This window comes from Paramacrobiotus metropolitanus, unplaced genomic scaffold (assembly GCF_019649055.1).
Source record: "Paramacrobiotus metropolitanus isolate TYO unplaced genomic scaffold, Prichtersi_v1.0 Parri_scaffold0000017, whole genome shotgun sequence".
Classification (NCBI taxonomy): Eukaryota; Metazoa; Tardigrada; class Eutardigrada; order Parachela; family Macrobiotidae; genus Paramacrobiotus; species Paramacrobiotus metropolitanus.
This window is the reverse complement of record NW_026570237.1, coordinates 1,172,431-1,186,835: the sequence shown is the minus strand read 5'-3', so window position 1 is coordinate 1,186,835 and position 14,405 is coordinate 1,172,431. Positions and strand designations below refer to the sequence as shown.

At 44.8% G+C, this 14,405-nt stretch overlaps 3 protein-coding genes across 7 annotated transcripts; all 3 read left to right on the top strand.

The window, feature by feature from the left end:
* Positions 1-1,697: 1,697 nt before the first annotated feature.
* Positions 1,698-4,241, top strand: LOC129585497 (uncharacterized). Its single transcript, XM_055478199.1, has 5 exons — positions 1,698-2,524; positions 2,809-2,999; positions 3,123-3,185; positions 3,260-3,322; positions 3,566-4,241. Exons 1-5 carry the CDS (start codon positions 2,010-2,012, stop codon positions 3,958-3,960), a joined length of 1,227 nt encoding a protein of 408 aa, XP_055334174.1. The 5' UTR covers positions 1,698-2,009; the 3' UTR covers positions 3,961-4,241.
* Positions 4,242-4,657: 416 nt separating this feature from the next.
* On the top strand, positions 4,658-8,939 carry LOC129585472 (uncharacterized). Of its 5 annotated transcripts, XR_008690034.1 has the most exons (8): positions 4,658-4,987; positions 5,135-5,484; positions 5,725-6,338; positions 6,725-6,906; positions 7,151-7,210; positions 7,289-7,351; positions 7,412-8,241; positions 8,455-8,576. XR_008690034.1 is itself a non-coding variant. In XM_055478163.1 (7 exons), the coding sequence occupies exons 1-7, from the start codon at positions 4,918-4,920 to the stop codon at positions 8,781-8,783; spliced, it is 1,668 nt and encodes a 555-aa protein (XP_055334138.1). In that variant the 5' UTR covers positions 4,658-4,917; the 3' UTR covers positions 8,784-8,939. The 5 variants fall into 5 exon arrangements, 4 of the variants coding, with proteins under 4 accessions (XP_055334138.1, XP_055334136.1, XP_055334137.1 ...); XM_055478163.1 differs by lacking the exon at positions 7,412-8,241 and having other exon boundaries at positions 8,455-8,939; XM_055478161.1 differs by lacking the exon at positions 8,455-8,576 and having other exon boundaries at positions 5,734-6,338; positions 7,412-8,441.
* Positions 8,940-9,392: 453 nt separating this feature from the next.
* Positions 9,393-12,416, top strand: LOC129585504 (uncharacterized). Its single transcript, XM_055478212.1, has 5 exons — positions 9,393-10,126; positions 10,509-10,681; positions 10,752-10,802; positions 11,006-11,068; positions 11,229-12,416. Exons 1-5 carry the CDS (start codon positions 9,864-9,866, stop codon positions 11,627-11,629), a joined length of 951 nt encoding a protein of 316 aa, XP_055334187.1. The 5' UTR covers positions 9,393-9,863; the 3' UTR covers positions 11,630-12,416.
* The last annotated feature ends 1,989 nt before the right edge of the window (positions 12,417-14,405 follow it).

The window sequence follows — 14,405 nt, the reverse complement described above, 5'->3', positions numbered from 1 at the left end:
TGATTCTTGCATATATGCTTATTTTTCGCTTAATGTGTTACAGTACTATAATCGTGCCGCATAATGGTACTTGTGTTTTTCTTGTTCTCTTTTTTGAACGGGGTTCCGTGCAGTCAGAGCCGACTGCTCCCCGCATCTCCACCATGTGAGTAGACGACGCATAGGATGTGATTCCCTGTTCTGTTTCTCCTCATCGGCATATCCGATCGAGTGAGTGTTTTTTCGATTATGATATCATTCTGATTTTCCTGATTTTTCCCTGACTTTTACGATTTTCCTGCGCATTACCATTCGCGCAGATTTGTGCCTTCCGATGATGTTTTTGTATACGAATAAAACCGCAGTTTTATTCCCGTTTGTCTTTTCCGTCTGATCTTCCCATTACGGGACCGTTATACACGCCACCACGTGTAACACTTTACAGCAGAAGCTGGATCTTTTAAAAGAGCAATCTTTGAATGCTTCGTACCGCACACTCGCTTCCAAGTATGGTATCTCCATTGGGAGTGTCAAAAATATTGTGTACTCAAGGGAGGAGATTGAAAATCTTGGTCTCCAGAGTGCTGATATGTCCCGAAGCAAGCAAGTTAACAGTAATGTTAAACGGAATGGCACAGAGAACTATGCGCTGAAGAAGTGAGAGTTATAGTGTATAGGTTATTGTGCTTATTCGAAGAGACGATCGGGATTGAAAATGATAGTTGTAGGCGATTGGTAGCTCATACTGTTACTGGCAGATTGCGTTAAATTACATGCAGTTCTTTAATATCGAGCGTCTAGTAACTTTTTCAAAGCTCTTTTTTAGAAAAAGTGTGATCTGAAATACATTATATATTTTGTTGATAGAGCACGAATTTTTATTTCGATTGCAACGTAATGATAGGACTCTTTGCATTTACCATAGTTCTATGGCAAACCCGGTATTGGCTTTAATCCATTTTCTCAGAGAGAACTATGTTAAATGCAGAGAGTCCTAAAATGTTGCAAGCGAAATGAAAATTTCATTCATACTATCAACAAATATATTTTATTATGTGGTTTTTCAAGCCTATGGATGCATCTCTTTTTTCTAAAGAATACAAAAAAGTTACAAATTTTCGAATATTTAAATTGTATGTAATTTCCAGCAGCAGTCACTGCCAGTCACACTGAGCAAAGCATCTGCAGACTGCCTGTCGCCTGCTCACCGCCTCGGTGTTTGATCCGGTCGTGCAGCCTACGCAAATTTAGTTAAAAATTGTTAAACGAACTTCAGCACACGAGAAATACGTTGCGCTGTTGTGCATCACTGTGCGCCACAAGCAACTCAACACTCCACTTGCCAGTTCTGAATTTTCGGTTTAGTTTGTATTGACTGTTATCCGAGCTTGAAAGTTAAGACAGCGTTCTCTAATTCGTCTTGAGTCTTGTTATCAAATTATTATTCTTATATCGGGGAAAATTATGTCAGAAGTAACGTTCTCTGTGACTAGCCGTAACGGAAAAGTGTTGATTTACAATGGGTACGAGTATATCGAAGCATGGAAACGAGCAGATCATAGAACGGAGAACTGTCCAAAGTGGCGTTGTCGAGAAAGGAAACAGTGTAATGCTCGCCTGTTTTATGTTGATGGAGTAGCAACTGAGCGCGACCCACATACACACGCCCCGGGCGTTTTGAAGAACAGTGAAAATTCTATCAGGAAACTGAGGCAAGTGTGAAGTGATAGGGTACCGTGAAACGTGAGTACTGTATCATAGGTTTCGCTGCTTCTCATTAGTCTTCTCCTGTTTGAGCTGTTCGTTTTCTTATGCTCGGTGTTTTGCCCAATTCTGATGCAAATGGATAAGTTGTGGAGTGGAGGGTTTATTATTGTGTGGCTTCAGAGCGAAACGGCGTGCTCAGCGTCAGAGCGCCCCCTGAAACCCAGCCAGACTCAGCCGCACCCGATCCCATTCCTTCGCTGCGAACTACAGCAGCACCAGCCAGCACCCGACGTCCTCTGCAGTCATCCACAAAGGCTAACCAGATGAAACCCCAATCGACACCATGGATATCGTATCGAGAACTGATCAGAGCGGTCGGGATCGATCCGGAATTGAATCCTTCATCGTGGCGAAAGTCCATCGATCATTCCGCAGAAACAGTGGTCTTCTTCCAAGTGGATCTGCGCGGCGCACTGCCCCGCATGAGCAAGAGCGTGCGCGTGTGTCGCGACCAGCTCTCTGGCGAGGACAAGCAGGGCCGGCTGATCCCGACGGTGTTCGTGGACGAGACGCAGCTCAGCTCCGATTACGTCAAAGCGGTGATCGGACGACGCTTCCTCTCCGACGAAGACGATCTCATGAAACTGCTGGAACACGTCGGAGTGCTGCGACCCGATGAAGAAGCGGGGGAAGGACAGGAGAACGACGGAAGGGACAATGTATATCAGGAAGATGAAACGGAAAACATATCGTATCTTCCCCAGCCCGAGCCGAAGCGAGCGAGATTTGCGGGACGAACGGATTTTGGCCAACGGATTGAACGAATTGCAGCCAATAGGTCAGTAAAATAGCAAAGATGTCGAATGTAAGATGTCGAATTAATCTGTCGTAGACTCATAAGTGTAAAAATCTGTTGGATACTTTCAAGTTTTATTCTTTTCCTAAGTGATACACTACTTTGAAGTTTTATCGACTGCTTCTGTACTACGACACGTCAACCACTAGTAAATCTCGCTGCTGTAAACTGTAAATGGATTCTTGTATTTGTTTTTGTAAACATGTAATGTGTACTTCTATGAACGCTGTCGAAATAACGAGAGGGGAATCGTATGATTTTCGCAGATCTCACACCGGTACCGGAAGCCATCAGACAGAATCGGCAGGCAGCGCTTATCGCACACCTTCTGATCTCCCTCCATACCCTCGCAGCGCAACAGCCGCAACTGATCATTTACCGACGGGTGTTGCGGATGAAAAGGCAGCCGAAGTTACGGATGCAGATGTGGAAATGGGAGGTTCTGCAGTCGAAGATGGTGCGTATTGTAATTCTCTTGTGATGGCAAATAACCCTCTTATCGAAGCAGTCGTGGTACCGACTATGTATTAACTCAGAATATTTGAGTTGTAAGCGCTGAATGTGCTATCCATTTCCGCAGATGACGATAATTTTCCTTTACCCGAATACGTCCAACACGACGTTCCTGGCTCTTCTGCTCACCGTATGTAGTTCTCGATTAATTTGCTTCCTCTGTTTAAATAATTTACGCTTATCGGTGTTTTGTCCATGGCACAGACAATGACGAAGAACACTTAGAATCTGGATTGGAGGATGAGAACGATGTCGAAGACGCAACCGGTAAAAATAATATGAGCGCAAATAGAAATTGCAGTATGGGTACTCATCTGCTCTTATTGTCAACTTGATTGGCACTTTGGCCAAATCAGGCCTCGCAACTATGAAAAATATGTGACATCTTCAGCGGAAATGTACTGAATCCTACTGACGTGGATGACATTGTCTAAGAAAAGCCTAATATCTAGGATAATCGGCTGTTTTTATTATTGCTGTAATTTGGTGAGATGGATTTGTCATCTTTAGATGAAACACCTGGTGAAGAAGGTACGGGAGAAGCGGAACTGTTTACTCATCAGGAAACAACGGTGCTGATTGACAACGTCAAAGCCCATCCGGTTCTGTGGCGGAAGCAGAATCAAAGCGGGAGCACGACCGACCGGACCCGGCAGCAACAACTGGCGTGGGAGAAAGTGACGGCAGCCGTGAGTCGCGCGACGGTGGCGGGCAAGCCGAAAAAGACCAGTCAGCAGTGTTCCAGAAAGTGGGGCAGTTTACACGCGTACTTCCGGATGATTTTGCCAACGACGAAGGAGGATGAGGCACTGCGTAACAGATGGCCGTTTACCCAGCAGATGATGTTTACCAAATCGGAGGATAAAATGCGAAAAAGACATGGTAATTCTCTGGAAAACAGATAGTGATAACTAGTGCGTAAATGTTTGTTAAAGTAATCGCCACTAAAGTAATCACGAGCCTGCATTTTTGCGGTATTTGTATAAAGTTTTGAAATGCATCTGTCATTTGCATAGTCGCAGAATTTCCTGTCTGTTTTGATCTGTGCATGGCGTTGAGAAACGTTTTTTATGGTTTGTTTGTTATTTCCCCACAACTCACCTGGTAAACATGGATAGTGCAAATGCGATTGATCTGCTCTTGCGTCTGCAAATAAGAGACTCGGAACGCTCTTGGAAAAAATAAACTTCAATGAGTTCTGTCATCTAAAAAAACCGAGATAATTTCATCTGAAGATGCGTTTGAAAGCGAGGAAAACGCTTCTGGTTGCGAACCCAACAACTCCGCACGAATGTGTTCTGCGTTACCTTTTTCTCTCTAGAAAATTCTCTGTCAGGTTTTTGTGGACATCACTAATAAGTCATAATGCCTTCGATTAAAATTCTACCTATGAAACACTTCATTATTAGGAGTTTCCATGGCTTATAATAAGAGATTGTCCAGAAACTAACGATAAAAGTGGCTGCTTCCGGCTTAAAGCCACATGCGTATATACAATTGCAAACGCAAATGCCGTCCTAGGGGGGCTGACAGCAACATTTGATAAAATAAAACTTTACGCCTGAAGTTTACGGAAATTTGTTGTTGTTTGAATGTTTTCGGAGTTCTCAACTTTGCAGCCATTGCTGCACTAAACGGGAGTTTTAGTTAATTAACTTTTTGATTTCCGAAACTATCCGCTATTTGTGTTGGAAGTTTTGTGCTGGAACGAAGCATCGTCTGGTGGCGTGGGACGGATTATTGTGAAACATTTGAGTTCAACTTCGACGGCGCGCAAGAACCGACGGAGCATTTATCACTGAGCTCTGTTGGGATTTGTAGAAGTGCATTCCAAAACCTAATCCATTCCTGCGGACTGTGAAATGGAAAACCCTGCTTCCCATAAGCGGTCCCTCCGTGCAGCTGACTTGGGAGGCAGCGATAGCGAAACAGGTATGCAGTATATTATTAATAAATTATAAATATATTGTAATTTAATTTAAAGTGCCGTAAAACGTGCTTTCTTGCGCCATTAACTGGAGCAGCTGCCCGATGTGAAATACATTAGCACAGCACTTATTTTAAAAATTGTGACTGTAGATGGAGCTGTTAATGCGCAGCCTAGTGGCAGCCAAAACGTAAAGGCAAAAACGAAAGCGCAGTCGCAATCCAGTGCATTCGGTAGCAATACGAAGGAAGACTGCGCAGCGAAGATTGCCGCGGGACTGTTCTTCACGAGGCCAAAGGAAAAGGCCCGGGCGAGTTTCTGGGAATTTTTCCACGTTGTCTGCGATGAAGCAGGGAAGGAGTTGCCGTTTGCCCAGTGCCTGGGATGTTCGAAATTATTCCAACGTGGCGAACACACTGGAACGTCAGGCTTTACGCACCATTCCTCCATTTGTCGACCCACTGCAACACCAACCAAAATCACCGATTTTTTCAATGCCAAGGTATAACTGATAACTTGCGGGATTTAATTTTTTCGGAGATTAGACTAGTATTGGCAGCGTGTGCATTCAGCATAATAAAATATAATACATAAAAAATATGGATTTTTTTTCTAAATTTATTAAAAATAATAATAAATTATAAGTAATAAATTAGGATATATACTTAATAATCAAAAATATCGTATTATAAATGCAGTATTGCTTGAAAATGCTATATTACTCTTTAAACATTGATTGCAGCCTCTGCAGAAAATGTCGGACTCAAAGGAAACCGTCACGAATGCGCTGATTCCTGCTTCCGTGTTCAGCGCTCGACGTCCTCTGCAGTCATCCACAAAGTCTAACCAGTTGAAACCCCAATCAACACCGTGCATATCATACCGAGAACTGATCCGAGCGGTGGGGATTGACCCGGAGACGAATCCCTCATCGTGGCGGAAGTCCATCGATCATTCCGCAGAAACGGTTGTCTTCTTCCAAGTGGATCTGCGCGGCACTCTGCCCCGCATGAGCAAGAGCGTGCGGGTGTGTCGCGAGCAGCCCTCGGGCGAGGACAAGCAGGGCCGGCTGATCCCGACGGTGTTCGTGGACGAGACGCAGCTCAGCTCCGATTACGTTAAAGCGGTGATCGGACGGCGCTTCCTCTCCGACGAGGACGATCTCATGAAACTCCTCGAACACGTGGGAGTGCTGCGACCCGATGAGGAAGCGATGGAAGGGCAGGAGAACGACGGAAGGGACGACGACTGGCAGGAAGATGAAACGGAAAACGTATCGTATCTTCCCCAGTCCGAGCCAAAGCGCGCGCGATTTGCGGGACGAACAGAGTTTGGTCAACGAATTGCAGCCAGCAGGTCAGTAAATTGCAGATACACGGTTGGTAACTTGTAACTGTAATTGAGTGGTGCTCCGGAAGAATTGCATTTAACGCACGTACTAAATTCACGAAAGACGCTAATGATTTTGGATGTTTTTCAGTGTTTAAAATTTGGAACTTTTATTAGTGTAAACCCGCGCAGGCATATTGTTATGTGTAACGGCAGATGCCGATTAAAGATTCACATTGCTTAATTATCTGTCATACGTATGAAACTGTTTTTAAAAAAAGCTGTATGACTGTAATACGATTCGTGTGCCAGGCCTGTGTACCCGTACTCGAATTGCCAGTATGATTGTTTTTATTTGTCTGTGTATGAACACAGCTGGAATATTCATCTGGTGAATTGTTTCATCTTCGCAGATCTCACACCGGAACCGGAGACCATCCGACAGTATTGGCATCCACCGGTGGCCATACAGTTGTTGATATGAATCCATATTATCACGGTTCAGTTGATAATTTATCGACGAACGCTTTGGGAGGAAATCCAGCCGATGTAATGGATGCAGATACGGAAATGAGTGGGGTTGCCGCTGAAGATGGTTAGTCAAAACTATGATATCGTCTTATTTCAGCTATTTCAGGTTAATGGGTTACCTGCTACCGAGATGAAACTATTAAACTATTTGCGTCTTATTTTTAATACTTTATTTTTTCGTTCTTTTTCGTGTTTTTTTGAAAATTCGCAAGCGCGTAGCTAATTTTTAACAAAGAAGTACGCTTCTAATCAGTGCAGCGTCTAAAAGGCTTTTGAAGCAATGGTAAGGCGTGCTTTGAATTTCGCAGATAATCAGAATTTTCCTTTATCCGAATACGCCCAATACACTGCCGGTTCCTCTGCACACGGTAAGTACTTTCCACAATGTTTTCCTTCCTGTGTAATGGGTATTTCGGTATGCAAATCGGCTTTTTTTGCTTGTACAGAAGGTGACGAAGAACATCCTGAACCTGGGTTGGAAGATGATCCCGATTTCGAAGAGGAAAGAGGTAAAAATAACGGCGATAGCTAGAGAGTAGCGACAAACATGCACCAGACTCTTAATACAGCGCACGACATAGAGTTGGACGACGGTGACCTTGCAGCACCCGCGGTGGCGCGAGAGCACGATTCTCTCTACCAAGGTGCCACATTCCATTCCTACATTGAATTCATGTCAGCCTTGCAGCGGTACAAGACCGACACCTCGACCACCCTGACCGTGAAACGCTCCGTCCCGCTGCCGGCTCTGGATCCCGACAAGGAAGTGTACAAATTCCGGCGCGTCATCTACCATTGCAGTCACCGTGGGGGGTCTACTGGCAAGCGCAAACCGACCACTCCCAAGTTGACGGGATGCCCGTTCACCCTCACCGTCACGCTGTACAAGCGCGAGCATATCATGCGAATATCCCATATGAGCAGACATGGCGAGCACACACATCCATTCAGGGAAGCCCCGCACCAACGCCATAATATGTACAAACGCCAGCGGGATAGTGGTGAGCGAGAAAAAGTCAGAGCGCTGCAATCCAGCCGTATGCCAACAATGGTCATTCCTCCGTCAATCAGGAAAGATACTGGAAGAGGAACAACGTCCGAAGATGTTTAGCTTCCAGAATATATGGGCGCTGAGCAGAAGTAGCGGAAGTGTTTTGGGCCATCTGCCGAAAGCAGCCGGCATTCTGAAGGCCCGGTGCAACAGCAATCGAGCTTGTTGTATCGCGAGAATTTTGCCGTATGACCTTTATTGCAAGGGTGTTGTGCGGAAGCGATCCAGAACCAGTGAAGTTGTCTTCGTAAACCCAAAAAAGGATATTGCCTTATGAACAATTGTATATCAGCGTTTCCTCGTGTTGACGGAGAGTGCATCTACAATAAAGACATTCCACTAAATTGTGTATAAACCAGTTTTGTAATTTTTTACGCACTGTGTTATGTTCAACCGAACTTCATGGGACTCTGCGTTGCGCAAATAACGAACTGTGGTGGTCCATTTAAACGCCACTCAACTGTGAATGAATAAATAAGTTGTGAAGGAACATGGTGACGAATTATTAAGATGTACTTCTAAATTGAAATAAGCGTTACTGAAGTTGTATTGCGATTGTAGATGGGGCTGCTTTGAAGCCGAGTGACAGCAGAAAAACAAAAGGGATGAAGAAGGCAAAATCCACTCCGGTCTATGTCATTAGAAAAGATGACTGCGCAGCGAATATTGCTGCGGGACGATACTATACGAAGCCCAAAGAGAACGCCAGGGCGAAATTCTGGGAATATTTTTACACGGTGTTTGACGAGGCGGGGAAGGAGTTGCCGTTTGCCCAATGTCGGAGATGTTCGAAAGTATTCAGCCGCGGCGAACATGCCGGAACTTCGGCCTTTACGCATCATACGTCCATTTGTCAGTCCGATAAAAGCGTAAAGCGGCGTCACCGATAGCCTAGTGGCCGTTCGTGCATCTGCGATGCTCTTGTAATCAGTATATCTATATGCAATGCGTAATTCTAAAAGCCTTGATTATCCCCTCGGAATTGTACTGATAGTGACTGATGCACATGCTCATGTGTCACGACTTTTCAGCACGCGTTGAAGCTTTAGACGTACCGAATCGTCAATAAAATTGGTTGATATGTTTTTTGGTGAAGTATTTTAATAAGCTCTGCAAGTTTTCCATCACTTCCGTCTGCCTTGACTTGTCCATATTTTAAAAATTCAAATACATAGGGCCTGACAGGGGTGTCGAGTTTATGCGACTAGTAGTACGATTGTTGTGTTTTCATGCAAAAACGTTGGAGTTCTGCTGCTCCGTCATAGTGCCTACAAATCGGCAATAGAACGTTAAAAGGGGGAAAACGAGCGGTCAACTAAACGATTTAATCTTGTTTGTCCATCTGCTTCCGGTTTAGCGCCAACATCTTCATAGGACATGATAGGGATCGCGCTTCAACCATTTTACTACGTGGATATCTCCCTGGGCGGTTGACAGAATGGTTCATCAGCTTTGCTGTGTTGTAAACGTTTTTCATTTTTGTATTTTGTAATCTGGGCATATCGGTAACTTATTACTTGTCAGAAAGATTCGAATCAGCTGGCAGAATTTTTGTGATTCTTTTTTCTTGTACTTGTTGCTTGTCGTTTATCAGCTAGTTAGACTATTTGGTAAACTACACAATACGGTGTGGGAGATGATGAAACGTCGGCGCTTTGCATCCGCTGCAGTTCCAGCAGCCAGCGCGAAACCCGCGCTGCGCTCCTCCACTGCATTCAACCAGATTAAATCCCCCTCCACTCCCTGCATGTCCTACAAAGACCTCATCAAAGTAGTCGGGGTGGACCCAGAATCGAATCCTCTGTACTGGCGCAAAGCGATCGATCACTCAGCGGAGACAGTCGTCTTCTTCCAGGTGGATCTGCGCGGCACACTGCCCCGCATGAGCAAGAGCGTGCGTATCTGTCGTGAACAGGCCCATGGGGACAGCAGGCAGGGCCGTCTGATTCCCAGTGTGTGTCAACGATACCATGCTGAGTTCGGATTATGTGAAAGCGGTGATCGGACGACGGTTCCTGGCGGATGAAGACGATCTGATGAAACTGCTGGAACACGCGGGAGTGCTGCAGGCGGATGAAGAAGCAGGCGAGGAGAACGACGAGGAGAGGAAAGATGAGGAGTGGGACGAAGGGGAGGTGGAAAATGAACCGTATAGGGCTGCGCCCGTTCCGAAACGAAGGAAAGTATCGGGGAAGAAACATTCAGGGCTGCCACAAAAAACTGCTATATCAAGGTACTTGCCTACCTGGTGCAAATTTAATTTAACTACTACCTGAATTTCCCTATGGTTTTCTTATTTTCAGCTGTGCTTTTACTTTCGTGTGATTTTGAATTTTTGATTATGTTTTTAATATCGCCCTGAATCGAACGCCATAATATGCGTGAGTGAATATTATTATTTTGTATTAGTTAATTTAATCTGGCTATAAAATTTTGAAATAATATTAATTTTAAATCCAGAAAGTTTTAAATTTTAATGATTTTTTCAAATTTTGCTTTTAACGTGGAAAACTAAGTACCGTGTCGGTGTCTTTACCGTAAGTACTTGAAATATAAATCGTGCTGTAGAAGATTTTCTGACATTTACGCATTTTTATGGCTTTTCCGATTTGCAGATCGCAAGCTTCACTTGTGGAAAAAGACGCTGAATCGCATACTGACGTCAGTGGCAGTCGCCGGCCCGTTGATGTCTTAGTGAACGCATTGGACAAGCCATCGACGAGCAGCGCTGAAACCGCTGCGGAAGAAGACGCCGACGTAGATTTGAGCGGTCTTCCATCCGGCGACGGTAGGTGGGATTTTAATAGGCGTCTGTATGATGAAGTAATAAGTAGTATTTAATAGTGTTAATTTATCAGACCAGGATGACATGCCTTTGGGATACGATGAGACTGGATCACCGAGACTCGGTACGAGCTGCTCAAGAGTGATGCTCTTAATCGGTTCTTTGTAATAACATTCTGTTTTCTCTGCTTTTATTTTGTTTTTGTTTGCTCTTGTTCTCTATCTGTTCTGTGTCATATTCTGGCTTTCTCTGCATTCGCTCTCAGTTATTTTTTTAAATTTTTCTGTTGTCTGTCTTCTCTTAATCCTAAATTCTGTATTTTTGTAGACAGCGAGGATGAGCATGCAGAGGCTGGACTGGAAGGGGAACACGATCCTGGTGATGCATCAGGTATGAAAAATTTGAAGTATTTTGCGGCGTTGCGCTAACACATTTCGTTGTCCGCAAAGATCTGTAATTTTCAAAACGTACGCCAGCTGTTTTTGATCAGAAACTTTGAAAAGAATATAGCCCAAGATGTTTGTCTACTGTGGCGCTCTTTTTGCGATAGAACCACGGACGCACACCGCCGCCACCAGTTACGAAGGCCGGGATTTCAGTTTCGAGGAGGTGCTGGCGTTGATTGACGGCGTGCACGCCCAGCCGTTCCTCTGGCAGAAGAGCAGCATAGCGGGCCTGGGAACAGCTGCCCGCACCCAGGAGCGCCGCGTGGCCTGGGCGAACGTGGCCGAGATGGTCAATCAGACGGGCACGGGGGTCCCGAAATCCTGTCAGGACTGCATGTGGAAATGGGAGAATGTGCGGGCCACCTACCGGCGACTGGTCCGCACCAACGCCGAACGGACAACCACCTGGCCCTTCATCGAGAAACTGGCCTTTACCAAACCGGAGATTATGCAGCGACGAAAACGGCGGGTGTATAATTCCAAAAAAATTCCCAGTACAACCTGAAAGGATGTCCATCCGGTGGGTCAGAAGGATGCGGACGATTGGTGTCGTACATCCAGTGCCGAGTAGTTTGTATTATCTCACCGTATCACGGATTTGTCCTTTTTCTTACCGTTAGAAATGCGTTTGCTGGATTATGAATAATTCCTGTTTCATCATTCTTTACGGTCTAGTTTCCTGCTTTGGCAAGTGGGATGAAGGAAGGATTGTATCACCCTTTAATAAAACTTCTGTCTGTGCTTTTTATCTACATATTATTTACAGTTTAAGTTATATTTATAAGTTACATTTTTAAGTTTCCCTGTAAATGTGTGCAGATGGATATTTCTTTCGTTTATTGACGATTCCAGTTGGGTGAGTTTTGCTCATCAAGTTTTTTTTAGCGGTATTTAAGAAGTTTTCAGTGCACAATGAACGCATCTTGTTGTTACTTGTTCATTCTTGGACTTATCCGGAAAATGTTTAATCAACGGAATAAAAAAGTACTCGTAGCAAAATTAGTGAAAATTTACCTAAATTAACAGAAAATTTACGATTCCCGCTTATTCTTGGGTTATGATGATGATGGTCACCTTCGCCGGACCCCCGGTGACGACTTCCGGCCGTGCTGGTCTTATCGACATTGATGGTCTTCCTCGCCGTCAACGTAGCCTTGCCCCTCCCGGTGACCTTTGCATTGATCTTATCCACCACCAACCCGCCGCGGAACGACCCATCATTGACAATGTTGAGCGACAACGCCGCGGCCGTTCCGGTCAGGGTCACCGACGCGGTCTTATCTGCCGACACCTCCACTGCCCGGACTGCTTAACAGGCGATGATCCGCGATGACCCCTTCGCCGTGGCCGTGAACACATCCGCGGTCACCGCACCCTGCAGTATAATCTGCGAGGAGCTCTTTGTCGTCAGCTCCAGCCGGTCGACCGTGAACGGCGTCTGGATGATGATCTCTGATGACCCGGCGGTGGACAGCCGCGTCAGCTGTTTAGCCCGCACCACGATGCGGTGGTCGCCAGGTTGGCGTATAAGGCGGGTTATGGTGATCTGCAGGACGCCCTCGGCGTCGACGACGGTGCTGAAGGCCTCCTGGACTTCCGGTGTGCCCTCAATGGTGACGGATTCCTCGTCGCCGAGGATGGCCACCACCTGGACGTTGTTGCCTTCCAGGATGCTGATGCCGGTGAAGCTGCCGACGTCGCGGGTCACGCTGTCCGGGTTCGGCTTCCGGTTGCCGGGACCGGCGAGGGCGGTCGCCAGGAGGCAGGCGAAAGCGAGGAACTGCAACATGGTGAATTAAGAACAGACGTGGAAAAGCTGTGAAAAGTAATGTGATGATGTTCTGGAAAACAGGCTCAGTACCGACTACCGATGTGTTTTATTTTGTGGGACATTAAATAGCGCTACAAGAAACGTCCCTCGATATCGTGCTTCAGTGATGCCAACGGCGTTTTGGCACGATTTTGCCTCGCAGTTAGCGCATATCGGTATTGCGCAGTTTTTAACTGTGTTTTGTGACGTGAAAGTGGTAAAATGTATGAAAAATTACTGATACAATACAAAATGATGCATCACTAATTTACTGCGACATTGTACTGACCGCAGCACCACAAGGCAACCGGCAGTATTTTAACGTAGTATGCAGTAGCGCGAGTATGTAATGTATGCGGTACGACCAGCAAAAATTAATGGTGCCTGTTACATGTAATTAACATGTTCGGCGAATACGCCATGCATTGATGCCTGCCAGCAGTACCGGCTGATCCGGTATATTCCAATAAATATGCCTGATCCGGTATATTCCAATAAATATATTTTTAATATGTCCGGCATATATCCGGTGCATGCATATCAGTACCGGAAACAGGCGCCCATCCCCGTCGCTTCCTTCTGGGCGCGCTTGTGCGTTACTTCGAAGTATTGAAGTATCCAGTGATACAAGAAAGTAGTGATGATGAAGAAAGTTTAAATTTCGAAAATTCGGCATACAGATAGAATGATGATATGTTTGGCCTTTATATGTGATTGTACTTTGCTTTTTCGTTCATTTTTACTTTTTTGTTTTGATCTTTGCTTTTATATAGCAGTTGTCTGGGGCTTTCCGTGCTTCCTATGCCGGCTTAAGCCGGCTAGTGAAGCATCATTCGAAATATTTCTAAATACGTAATTCAAAATCCTGTTATATTCAAATCCCATAATTTAGCAGGTAACTTCCAACCGCGATCCCCGCTAACGTTAAGCAACGTTTTTTACGATTGTTGTGTTATTATCTCTGGTCAATTTAGCTAGATAATAACGAATTATTTTTTATTCTCTAGTAACAAACCCTGTGCACCAACCGGCTTGTACATCTGCTGGTTCATGTAGTGTTCGTACTGCGTACATACTTACGTATTGTACATACGTGATAAACTACATTAAACTACAGCAGTAATAATATAAACTTTTTGAAAAATAATTTTAACTGAAGATTTCGCATGCGTTAAACAATCTTTGCAATGTAATAGCAAGAACAGTTATTTACTTGCGTACTTTCCTTTAGCCCGTCCAATTTTATAACAGCAGTGAGGAGTGGATAATACACAGTGGAAACAATAAAGCACTAACTAAAATAATACAATTAAATCAAAAATCACCAAGTACATCTGAAGTATACGTACATTATCAATACCTCTGCGCAAATTACACTGATTAAAAATTTGATTAAAGTAAAACTACATACATTCTACGGCTATTTCTGCCGTTGCGGTGCAATATTTTGTGCATTTAAAAAAATTATGTA